This window comes from Schistocerca gregaria, chromosome X (assembly GCF_023897955.1).
Source record: "Schistocerca gregaria isolate iqSchGreg1 chromosome X, iqSchGreg1.2, whole genome shotgun sequence".
Classification (NCBI taxonomy): Eukaryota; Metazoa; Arthropoda; class Insecta; order Orthoptera; family Acrididae; genus Schistocerca; species Schistocerca gregaria.
The window spans coordinates 558,401,004-558,413,984 of NC_064931.1; the positions used below are offsets into that span (position 1 = coordinate 558,401,004).

General features: G+C 43.0%; 1 protein-coding gene across 8 annotated transcripts in view; it reads left to right on the forward strand.

Annotated features, from left to right (window-relative positions):
* The window catches only part of LOC126297666 (uncharacterized), a 275,101-nt gene that overhangs the window by 206,033 nt on the left and 56,087 nt on the right, over window positions 1–12,981 (forward strand). For all 8 annotated transcript variants that reach the window (XM_049988760.1, XM_049988761.1, XM_049988759.1 and 5 more), the window contains 3 exons: window positions 7,103–7,243; window positions 10,828–11,025; window positions 12,203–12,352. In XM_049988760.1, the coding sequence (XP_049844717.1) occupies window positions 7,103–7,243; window positions 10,828–11,025; window positions 12,203–12,352 (489 nt within the window). The remainder of the gene's footprint in view (window positions 1–7,102; window positions 7,244–10,827; window positions 11,026–12,202; window positions 12,353–12,981) is intronic.

A 12,981-nucleotide genomic window follows, 5' to 3' on the forward strand; every position in this document is an offset into this window, starting at 1 on the left:
AGTGCAAACACATACAGAATGCACATTGAATCTGTAAATAACTCAAATTACCTTCTAATTGCTCCCCAAAGTCTTCAGAATAGTAATCTAACTCCGAAAAGCACTGTAAACATAGTTCGCAAGAGAGACCTGTGGCATAAACATGGCATTGCAGCAGCTCGGCCAGTCACATGCGATTTCACCTATGGCTACTCTCTCCCTGTATATGGGCTCTCTACTGGCAGTTATTAGAAAAACTGTCATTATCAGATGAACGGTTATTACAGTTACTGCTACTTCTCAGTAACCAGTTATTTATATCAGTTAAATATTTTTTGCCACCTCTACAACATGTGGCCCCAGCCCTTGCAGTGCTACTAACTTTACTGTGATAAAAGTCCATCCTTCCACTATTCATTTTCCCCTCTGCATTTATACTGGACTGTGTTCCAGGTGCCAGTCTTGTTTGGATACGGGTTATGATTTTGGACACTGGTTTTTTTCCTGTTTCAGCACTTTAAACAATGTTTCGTTCCATTGTTGGGTTTGACTTACCATTCCTCTTCCAAATTTTACAGAAGTGTGTGTGTGTGGGATGGAGGGGAATGGGAATGTTGTCCAGTACCTGCATGGTGTAGCTCCAACCACGCAAGGATCACACTACGTTGTGGCTGGGGCATAGGGTTCAGGACAATGGTTAACCAGCCCGGTTGCAGTGGCCGAGTGGCACGTATGGGAAGGAGAGCCCCCATTCAGAGTGCTTGGCGGCAAGACAAATGATATGCAAATGAAGCAGATCAAACATTCTTCTGCTGGTGGCCACACGACCCCCACAGTCTCTTCTGAAGGAAAGTACTACTATAATACAGATAGATGTGACCCTACAGTGTTTCCTTGCTGGGCTACGCTGTGAGAGGAACATAGGGCTAAGAGACAAAGGGAGAAATACTCCCCACAGTACTTAATTTGCTTTAGGACAGATGGAGATTCCTTTTTGATCACTATGCTATTATTCTTTGTTGAACACCTTCAGAACAGGTTTGGGGAAGTACCAGCAATTTTGAAAATGGAAAGTGTTTCAGTTCCGATTCAAACAGTATCCCCCACTCAGTTGTGGGTGCTGCTTGCTTGTAACAAGTTGGGTAACATTCTCTTAACGATCATCCCCATAACAGTCTCAGTATGGTGCAAGGTATCATCTTCCATCATCACCTCCTTTTACAGCCTGATGATGATTTATGTGCCATTCAGGAGCAACAGGGTGTGCATTTTGTCCATTGTGTCCAGCAGGGACCGAAGGACAGTGGTACTGATAACAGGGCCTTCATTTTGGCCATTGAAGGTGACTTGTTGCCTGAAAAGGTCAAGGTGATGGTATAATGATATGATGTGAAATCATATATTCTCCATCCCATGAAGTGCTTCAGATGCATGAGGTTTGGTCACATTTCTCTCCACCACACATCGTTGGGTGGCGTGCGGAGTATAAATGTAGAAATGTAGATTTCTTCGCATTGCAATGCCAGCCTCCTCTGTGAAGACTGTGGACATCAGGTGCACACGAATGCTCCTCATGGCCCTCCCCACACCTGTATTAAATGCAGAGAACACCAGTCCACCTGTTCACTAGAGGACACAGAAAAGAAAATGCAAGAATACAAGACTCTTGACTGACACATGTATCAAGAACCAAGAAGAAATATGATCATTTACATTCTGTATGTGTGCATGTATGTATGTATGTATGATGACGATTATGGCATTTTCTATGGCTACAACAAAGTCATCCTCTCTGCTTCCCACCTATCAGCAATGACAATCCTCAACCCCCAGCCAGAGAAGCAACACTCACCTCCAACATCTTTCAGCAGGAAGGGGTTCCTCGGGACGTTTCCCTCCCAAGATTCAGCTTATCAGCAACCAGATGCCAGCCAGTGGTTGAAGGAGGCACAGGTTGCTATCTGTAAGGCTTTGCATTCCTCCACTGCCCCTGTAACTAGGGCAGACAAGCCCTCATCAATTTGAAATCATCCAAAGAGAAAAGGGGCAAACTGAAGACCTACAACAAGACAAAGGAGCTTCCGGTGGCACCATGCCACTGGACTCCACATGTTCCAAATATAACCTGCGGGGGGGGGGGGGGGGGGGCAGTTTTCCGGGCTTTGAATCAAGCTGACTGTGACGAGAGAAAAAAGTGGAGTGTGCAGGTACATTCTGGACTCTCTCTACAGCAAATATGCACCACTCGATACGATTTGGGAAGATATGGCTGTTCATGTGAGGACATCTCTGAATTTTACTGTCAATAATTTATATCTCCCTCCCAATGCTTCAGAAAGCATTGTGTGCACTGATTTCTCAGATCCCCCCCCCCCCTTCTGTCCTCCCTCATTCTGGGTGACTCAAATGCCCACAGCCCTTTTTGGGGTGGAACTATGATGATGACTGGCGAAGGTAAAGCTATAGAAATTTTGCTTGCAGAGCTTGATCTTTTTCTCTTGACTACTGAAGCCACTACATACTTGAGTGTGGCTTATGGATCTTATTCAGCCATTGATCTTTCTACTTGCAGCCCAGGTCTTGTCCCCTCTATCCACTGGAGAGTCCATGATGACCCTCGTAACAGTGATCAATTTCCAATCGTACTGTCCCTCCTTCAGCATCAGTTGTCTGGGTATCCACCTACATGGGCTCTCAACAATGCTGACTGGGATTCCTTTGCCTCTCCTGTCACCCTTAACACACTGTCACGTAGAGGTTTCAATGCAGCTGTCCAGAGTACAGCCACAGCCATTCTATTGCCCCCAGACATAGTGATACCTATTCCTTGACACCCCCCCCCCCCCCCCAATCCGAAAACAGTACCTTGGCGAACTTCCAAAATCACTATGGCTATTGGAGATCACAGACGGGCTCCCCAACGCCATAAGCAACATCCATCAATGGAGCACCTCAATGCCTTCAAATGGCTCCATGCCCCAGTCCACCACTTAATGTAACTATAAAACCAAGAATGCTGGGGATGGCATGTTACTACTATTGGACTGGGTTCCTCACTTTCGCAAGTTTGTACAAAGGTTCGTTGCCTCTGTGGGCAGCAGTCCCTCACATGTGTACCTGGTGTCTCCCTGAATGGTGTTTTCTACGCTGATCCAGATGCTGTCACCAAACATTTTGCTCTGCATTATGCTCAAGCTTCTGTGTCTCGTGTTCACAAACAGCAGGTGAAGCAAATTCGCTTACCTTTCACTACATGTCACCTGGAGCTACATAACACTCCATTCAGTGAATGGGAATTCCTCAGTGACCTAGCCCTAGCCCCTGCCCTGACATGGCTCCAGAGCCAGACTGCATCCACAGACAAATGCTCAAGCACCTATTGGGTGTACTGCCAACATCATGCCCATGCCATTTTCAACTATATATGAAGTGAGGGTGAGTTCTCATATCAGTGGTGAGAGTGCATGATCATCCCAGTACAGAAACTGGGTAAACACCCCCTTGAGATGGACAGCTACCACCCAGTTACTCTCACTAATGTTCTGTACAAGTTGCTCAGATATATGGCTAGCCAGCGGCTGTGGTGCTACCTCGAGACTCAGGATCTTGTGGCTCTGTCCCAGGTGGGTTGTCAGTAAGGCAATTTTGAATTGCAAAAGGCTAATGTCACCACATGCCATCATCACATCCTTGTTACCCTACATGAGTGGGATCTCAGCATCCTGCTCTAACTTTTGTCTGGTACTTCTTGTCACATTGTACTTTACAGGTTCAGGTTGGTGCTCCCCCCCCCCCCTGCCCCCCCCCCCCCCTGCCCCCTCCCTTGCCAATATACAGGAGAAAAGGGTTCTACGGGTCTCTGTATTGAGTGAACCCATTTCTCTAGTGGCTGTCAGTGGTAAAGCTGCAGCTGTGGGATCTAAAGTGTCACCCTCCCTATGCTGACAATTTTTGGACTTACTTTTGCACCTACACTGTGGGTGGTGCTGAACACTGACTGCACAGTCCTGAGCTCTCAGCCATGCTTCCGATTTTCAGTGGCCACATGTGTATGCACTTCTGTAATGATCACATTGTCCATCCAAAATCAGAACTCTACCTCGACACCCGGTTCCTCAATGTGGTGGAATCTTATCACTTTCTGGGACTGGTCTTCAACTCTCGATTGACGTGGCTTCCCCATCTTTGCCTACTTAAGCTATTAAACTGGTCACACTGTGATAATCTTCACTGCCTCAGTAAAACCAGCTGGGGCACAGACTGCTGCACAATTTTGTAGCCTTACAAAGCTCTGATGCTGTCCCATCCTGATAAAGGACTCTAGCATGTGGCTCAGCATCACCTTCATCATTGCAGATGCTGGATCTGATACCATTGTGGGGTCTGACTTGCAACAGGTGCTTTCTGGACCAGCCCTGTGAACAGCATCCTAATGGAGGCTGGGGTCCCTCTACTATAGATCAGGCTGTCCAACTATACAATACACATTTGGTGCTCCCAGAGCATCTGAAACTACCATGTCCTTTTTCTTGGTATGGTGATCCATCTCCCACAATGGCAGCCCAGGACTGGAGTCACAATTGCAGCTCACAGACAGTGTGTCTGCTCTGAACTCCGCCTTCCCCGACTGTCACCTCTTGTCGGGGAGCAGTTGTTTATGTTCCCATGGCCTGTACCCCATGCTTGGATCTCTCTTGACCTGTCCTTTGGGCTGAAAGACTCTGTTGACCCTGTGGTTTCTTGCCACTTGTTCCAGGCCATCCTAGATGCATTTCCATCTTTGGAAATGGTAAACACTGAAGACCCTATGGTCAACAGATAAACTGATTTTCCTACACATGCAAGGTGCAGTGTACTGTGGTCCCTGCCAAAGGGAGTGTATTTACTTGAGAATTAGTGGCATTTGTTTGAGCCCTCTTTCATGTTCGTTCTTGCACTGGTGAGTCAAAGTTAATCAGGAGTGACTCCCTGAGTAGCCTTCAGGCTATTGACCAGTGCTACCCTTCACACCCACTGATCATGACTACCCTCGATCTCCTTTATGTCCTTCATCGTGCTGGATTGTTGTTGTCTGTCTGGAACCCAGGTCATGTTGGGATCCCAGAAAACAAACATGCTGAATGTTTCAAATGGCTCTGAGCACTATGCGACTTAACTTCTGAGGTCATCAGTCGCCTCGAACTTAGAACTACTTAAACCTAACTAACCTAAGGACATCACACACATCCATGCCCGAGGCAGAATTTGAACCTGCGACCGTAGCAGTCGCGCAGTTCCGGACTGAGTGCCTAGAACCGCTAGACCACCACGGCTGGCCAAACATGCTGACTGGTTGGTCAACTTTGCTACCAGGATCCTGACTTATGGAGATAGGGCTACCAGAACCAGACTTTCAGTTGACTCTACACTGTCAGTTGTTGGTAGCTTGAAACATGGGTTGTTGTGCCCTGGTTTCTCTGAACAAATTTTGAGCAACAAAGGAACCAACAACAATGTGGCAGTCTTCCCTTCATGCTTCTTGCAGGGTATGTACCATTATCTGTCGGCTTCACATTGGCCACGTTTAGCTGACCAGTGACCACATTCTACGGTGTGAGGTCCATCCCATTGTCAGTGTGGTGTCTGTCTGAGGTGGCTCTCAACCTACTGGACTGCCCCAATTTGGCCACCATACAGCAAAACCTGAAATTTGCTGACACACTGCCTCTGGTGGTAGCAGATGACACCAAAGAAGCTGATTTGGTTTTGGTTTTACATTTTATCTGTGAAGGTTGTTTCTTCTACTCTATGAGATAGGGCATATTGGCCTTGTTGGCCCCTTGAGGGATTGGACTGGTGCCCCAACACCTGCTCCAAGCCCGGGGCACCATAGCTGCCCTTGCTTGGTGTACTGTCCTGTGTCATGCTCTTCCTGCCTTTTTAAATGTTCTTGTTATTTTATGTATGTTGTTGGTTTCCTTCCTTGTTGTCATTGTACCCTTTCCTAAGATTTTATCAGTTTGTCCACATTGCTAGTTTTCTTGTGGTAATGCAGTGTGAGGAAATTACTGTTGAATGCAGAGGGTGTGTCCCTCTCACACAATGCATCCTGGGAGCCTCCAGCTGCTTTCTGGGTGGAGCAGCTCTTCCATCTTCACCCTCTTACCCCTCTCTCAGTTCTTCTTGCTTCTATTTCTTGGGCTTACTGATTTTAGGTTACAATATGATTTATCGGGATTTGTTGTCTATGTCCTTCCTTTCTGAGGATTCTTCCCAGCATGTCACATAGGATGGAGGGACTGATGATCTCAGAGTCTGATCCCATTAACCCCATCAAGCAAACCCTGTTGTGAGAGTGATTGCTGTGTACCTCAAATCAAATTTCAGCTCAAGCTTCTAGACCTACTTTTTACAGAAAGTCTGTGTGAAAAGTAATTATTATTTTCATATTCATGTTATAATTAAAATAGCATTGTGTGTCAGAAAGTAGGTTTTTAAATTCAGGTACCTGAACCTTCCACACTGACAAATTTAGTTCGCATTATATTAAGGTGATTGAAATTTTGTAATGAGGCACTTTCATGTGTCAGGTTTGGTGGGATTAACTTACAGAAGCTATCCGCCATTAAATCTCACTATTAATGAAAAGTGGTAATGACTGACAGTATATGGCAGCAACTTTGAGAATTATCCCATAAAAACAAAATGAATAGTGGAAACTGGAGTAATATGCTGACACCTGTTCCAGTAAATACATGTGCAATGTTTGATGAAAGAAATATAAAATTAGAAGAATTACATTGCTACAATGAAAAGTATGTGTTATTCTACAACAGAAACAACTTCTATTATGCAAACAATTCGATTAGAAAACTTCAGATTTTGTAATTGGAAGCTTGCTATAGATCTTTGAGTACATAATGAAATGGCTCAATGAGAATTATATCACAGGGAGTCAACTAAATAGGAGGAAGATACTTGTGTAGCAGTCTGTCTTGTTGCATTAGTGTGAGAGAGATGCTCACATTATAGAGTTCCTCCTGAAAGGCATTCTTAAGTACAATGTTCTTATATAGTAGGAAAAATAACAATAAAATCATATCAGACACAGATTGTTTTTCAGAATATATCTTCTTCTTTACAGAGACAACTGGAAAAATTCATACCTTTCATGGTTTCATGTTCAGTTGGGAGAGAGAAACCACTGGGATCTATTGAACCCTTGTGGTGGCCATCGGATCTACCATTTTCCATACCATTAAAGAAGCCTCACAGTGTTAGTAATGTAAGTACTTACTCTGATAATGAACATGTGTCTTTGCCAGTAGTTATGAATTAATTCGGAAAATACACTCCTGGAAATGGAAAAAAGAACACATTGACACCGGTGTGTGAGATCCACCATACTTGCTCCGGACACTGCGAGAGGGCTGTACAAGGAATGATCACACGCACAGCACAGCGGACACACCAGGAACCGCGGTGTTGGCCGTCGAATGGCGTTAGCTGCGCAGCATTTGTGCACCGCCGCCGTCAGTGTCAGCCAGTTTGCCTTGGCATACGGAGCTCCATCGCAGTCTTCAACACTGGTAGCATGCCGCGACAGCGTGGACGTGAACCATATGTGCAGTTGACGGATTTTGAGCGAGGGCGTATAGTGGGCATGCGGGAGGCCGGGTGGACTTACCGCCGAATTGCTCAACACGTGGGGCGTAAGGTCTCCACAGTAAATCGATGTTGTCGCCAGTGGTCGGCGGAAGGTGCACGTGCCCGTCGACCTGGGACCAGACCGCAGCGACCCACGGATGCACGCCAAGACCGTAGGATCCTACGCAGTGCCGTAGGGGACCGCACCGCCATTTCCCAGCAAATTAGGGACACTGTTGTTCCTGGGGTATCGGCGAGGACCATTCGCAACCGTCTCCATGAAGCTGGGCTACGGTCCCGCACACCGTTAGGCCGTCTTCCGCTCACGCCCCAACATCGTGCAGCCCGCCTCCAGTGGTGTCGCGACAGGCGTGAATGGAGGGACGAATGGAGACGTGTCGTCTTCAGCGATGAGAGTCGCTTCTGCCTTGGTGCCAATGATGGTCGTATGCGTGTTTGTCGCCGTGCAGGTGAGCGCCACAATCAGGACTGCATACGACCGAGGCACACAGGGCCAACACCCGGCATCATGGTGTGGGGAGCGATCTCCTACACTGGCCGTACACCTCTGGTGATCGTCGAGAGGACACTGAATAGTGCACGGTACATCCAAACTGTCATCGAACCCATCGTTCTACCATTCCTAGATCGGCAAGGGAACTTGCTGTTCCAACAGGACAATGCACGTCCGCATGCATCCTGTGCCACCCAACGTGCTCTAGAGGGTGTAAGTCAACTACGCTGGCCAGCATGATCTCCGGATGTGTCCCCCATTGAGCATGTTTGGGACTGGATGAAGCGTCGTCTCACGCGGTCTGCACGTCCAGCACGAATGCTGGTCCAACTGAGGCGCCAGGTGGAAATGGCATGGCAAGCCGTTCCACAGGACTACATCCAGCATCTCTACGATCGTCTCCATGGGAGAATAGCAGCCTGCATTGCTGCGAAAGGTGGATATACACTGTACTAGTGCCGACATTGTGCATGCTGTGTTGCCTGTGTCTATGTGCCTGTGGTTCTGTCAGTGTGATCATGTGATGTATCTGACCCCAGGAATGTGTCAATAAAGTTTCCCCTTCTTGGGACAATGAATTCACGGTGTTCTTATTTCAATTTCCAGGAGTGTACAATAGTACCTGCAAAAAGTTATTTACAGTGAGTAATCGCAAAAATGTTACTTTTATGACATATGCAATTAAAATTACAGTGTATACTTCTAAAGATATAGTCATTTAAGTATAGCAGCATTCTTGAAATACAATCAGCATTTGCGGATATTATTGCCAGTCACGCCAGTTAAGAGTTGTGTATGCTCCAAACATGTCTCTGTCTTAAGGGAATAATAAAAACAGAAGTCATAGCAGTCATTCAACATGCTCATAGTGCTGTATCTGAATGTGTTGCATAGTGCTGTATCTGGCTGTGTTGCCTGCATTGTCAAGCCTATTTAACTCTGCAACATGTAACACATCTTCTTAGCCTGCTCATTCATCAGCCTGAACATGGATTTATGGCCAGGCTACTGTGTGTGTATTCCTAATGAAGGGCTACAACAAAAGTTATGCTTAACACTTATTTGCTTTAGCGATATGACATACAAAACCTCTTAATACAATGGTTTGACACTAATTGATCAAGCTCTGAGCACTAACACGATAGTATACAGAGCGACCAAGCCACGCATGTGATTTATGCTCTATTAAAACATCTAAAAATTGCAACTTTTCTTCTGTCTCCTCCTCAAAAGTGAATTGGATGTTAGTTTGCTGAGGAGATTTGATGTCATGTTGTCAGGCCATACATGTGTAAGTGGCCTAATGATATAATGAGGAAAAGTGAAAGAGGTCCAAATTAAAGCAAGTTCCTTGAAATGCTTCATAAGCAGTGGAACCTTTGACTGTACTGGGGTGCAGTTACCACAAGTGCAGTTTCGAATCTCCTCCTTTATACTGTGTTGGTAGAAACTAAACATTCAGAACTTCTTACTGTCCAGCAAATCATCTGGTCTGAACCTGTCTCAGTATTTGCTACTACCTTCTTCCACTCTTCTCTCGGTGATCCTGCATCATTCTGTACATTTCACCTTGAATCCGTTTTGATTTTCTCAGCATTCTTAGCTTAATAACTTCTTAATTTTCTGTGTCCTTAACATATGTTTTTGTATATATCCTACTCTTCTTAGGTGTTTGTGTTTTGACTTAGACCCATATTCCAATGTTGCTCTCTTAAAATTCCAACTGTCACCCACTTCCCTGTTAATTCCTTCCTTTGTCCTTCCTCCCTTCACTGTAAGCATAACTTTAATCACCTTCACCACCACTGGGCATTGCCGCCGTACCTCTATCATACTGGCTTGATACATTCACGTTTCTGTTCTCTTGTTAACCTTCTGCCTTCACTTTTCTCACCCTTCTGGCCTTTCCACCACCGTCAGCCTGTGTTAGCACACCCGTTATTCACAGTATAGTAGTCCAGGTGCAGGTGCTCATATGGATTTGATTCCTCTTTGTCTGATTAATAGTGAGAGTTGGGTACCTTATGCATTTTATTTAATTGCACTCTGCACTTTACCTTAAAGGTAGATTATCGTATTGCTTCAGAATAACTGTTTAACATCATAAAAATGTAAGGTGAATGTAGGGTGAAATATGTAGCAGTATCAAAAAGCTAATATCTACATTGTTATGTTTTGGAAGTGTTAGTTTTATTGACTGCATCCTACCAGAAAGACATCCAGAGGATAAGAAACAATCTAAATAATGAACTCCCATCAAGATTAGATGTGTGTATTGAGTAAAAAATGAGGATTTAATTAGGGAAAAGGGAAATTTATGGTAAACTTGACTCAAAGAAAGTATTGGTTGATAAGACATAGCCTGACATATCAAGGAATTGTTAATTTGGTAATGGCAGGAAATGCAGAGTTAAAAATGGTAGGGTGAGGCAAAGGCTGGAAAACAGTAAGCATGTTCAAAATAGATGTACAGCATGGTAGTTACACAGAGATGAAGAAGCTTGCACAGGATAAACTGGCACGAAGAGCTGCATCCAACAAGTCTTCAGACTGAAGAGAGCCATCCTGTATTTCTAATTTTTCTGAATTAAAACTCTTGGAAAAATTTTAAACACATACAAAGGATCATGTAATTTTATATATTTTTTTTAATTAGATATTTGGAAGGAATTACTACTTTTTTAAAAAATGATTGTCCTTTATTTCAGAAATGGTTAGCATTACTGAAGAGTCTAGTTTGTCGTTGTTACACATACCATGGCTGTGAATTTATGCTTAGATTTTGTACTGATCTGACAAATACTCCAAGTTCAGTACTGACATATGTGGATACATGGAATGACACTGTGTCAGTTTACAGCAAAAAAACAGGAAAGCTTGTTGTAACTTTCAGAAGTGAGAATATGGTGAGTAAATAACCTATAAAGTTACTAACATTTTGTACTTAGTGTGTATGTTATTGCAAAATCACAGTTAAAAATGTAATGTTACTTAAAGGCATTTGTCCATTAACAATTAACTTCCACAAGTACTGTTGATGTCTTTACATTACAACAAAAACTTGTACAAGCTTAGTTCTGCAACTAACTTGGGCAAGTTAATCCCAGGAATTTCCTGCAAGTACTATGAGAAATGTTTTCACTAGAGCTATTTCGTGAGGTGAGCAGGTGGAAATTAAACAATATCACACCTAAAAACAGAGCTTAATAATAATAATAATTATTATTATTATTACTATTACTATTATTAAAGACAAATTGTTACAAAAACCAAAAGTCAACAAAACAAGAAATGTTTGAATAAAGAAATGGGTACAGTGGTGCACAGATTTAAGTTATCAAGGAACACTGTTGAATGAAGTTAAGTCGGAGGACGTCACTCAGATTGAGAATATTATAAGTTATTTTGAACGCATTGTGTATTATGCAATCAAATGTTCAAAAATAGGATACAAAAATGCAGCAGTCTCTATCCCCAAGTGATGGCCTTTTAATTACTCTTAGATTTTTGCAAACAGTATTTATTACTTTTATTTCAAATGTAATGAATTTATGTTCATGCTAACATTAAAAACCATTTAAAATTTAAAGTTGTCTGTACTGCTATTCTACTTCCCTATCTGGTGAAACAAAGTGATTGGTAAATTCATTTCACACTTCCTTGGCTGTGTTGCCCAATTATGTGTGTTTGGGGGCTGCAATGGTACACTTGTTTCATCCCAGCTGTATTTGTGCCTTCTCCTTTTTGACACTGATATTTTCGTACCAGTATTGAGCACACACAACTTCTGCAAGTTTGAGAAAAACTTCCAGCAGCTGGCAGGTTTAGCAACTATGTCCAACAAAATGCAAGAAACTTCTCCCACCTGACAAAACTTGTGGAAGTCGATTTGCTGGGGTACGTCCGCATGAAAGAACTTGTAGAAGTTTACTTGTTAGTGGACATATGCCTTCATGTTGTCTCTATTGCAGTATGCAGACAATATTAAACTTATTTTTAAAATCAGAGTTCCTAAATCAGACATTTTGTCTTGGTATGTAGTAACCCACAAAATGAGAACTCATAATTGTACTGTGTTTTCAGACATATGACAAAACCCCACAGACACCAAGATGTCAAATCTTTGGGAATAATAAAACTGGTACTGAGACTTCATGTGACAACACACATTTCTTGGATATATATGTGTGTGAAATGTGTGATTTCACATTTCCAAATCTTGAAGCAGCACAGGCAAGTTCCAAAACTGACTTTTCTGTAGATTGGACCAACACTTAAATAATTTGGGATTTCAGTAAAATATGGATTGAACCTGTTCAGCTGAAATATTATTTTCTTCTCTTTATTCCCAAAATTTATTACCCATTAACAACTTTATTTTTTATGATCATATGTTCAAACATGATTGATTTTGGAGTTGATACACTCCATCAGGTCACTTCACAGATACCATGAGATCATTGATGATTTTATGGTGTTCGTTAAGGGGCCTATCTATGGATTTATCGACCCCAAAACTGATTGCATTTGAACATATGATCATCAAGAACATAGCTCTTAATAGGAAACAAATTTTGTGATTGAAGGAGAGTAAATAAAACTTAAATTGACATGCATGACATTTGTAATGTGAAGCCTTCTTATGTCACACTGAAATTAATTTGCAGATAGAAGTTGGGCTGTCATTAAAATTTCTTGAATGTAAAAGCTAAACTTTGTTATTCGCAGAGTTTGGTTACTAAGTAATAATTAAAGAAAGCACATTTGAAGGCAGTCTTTGATATTGCTTGAGTGCATACTTTTGAGTGATTAATTTGAGATCATAACAGTTCAGGTTTTTTGATTCATGATCCCATTGTGTT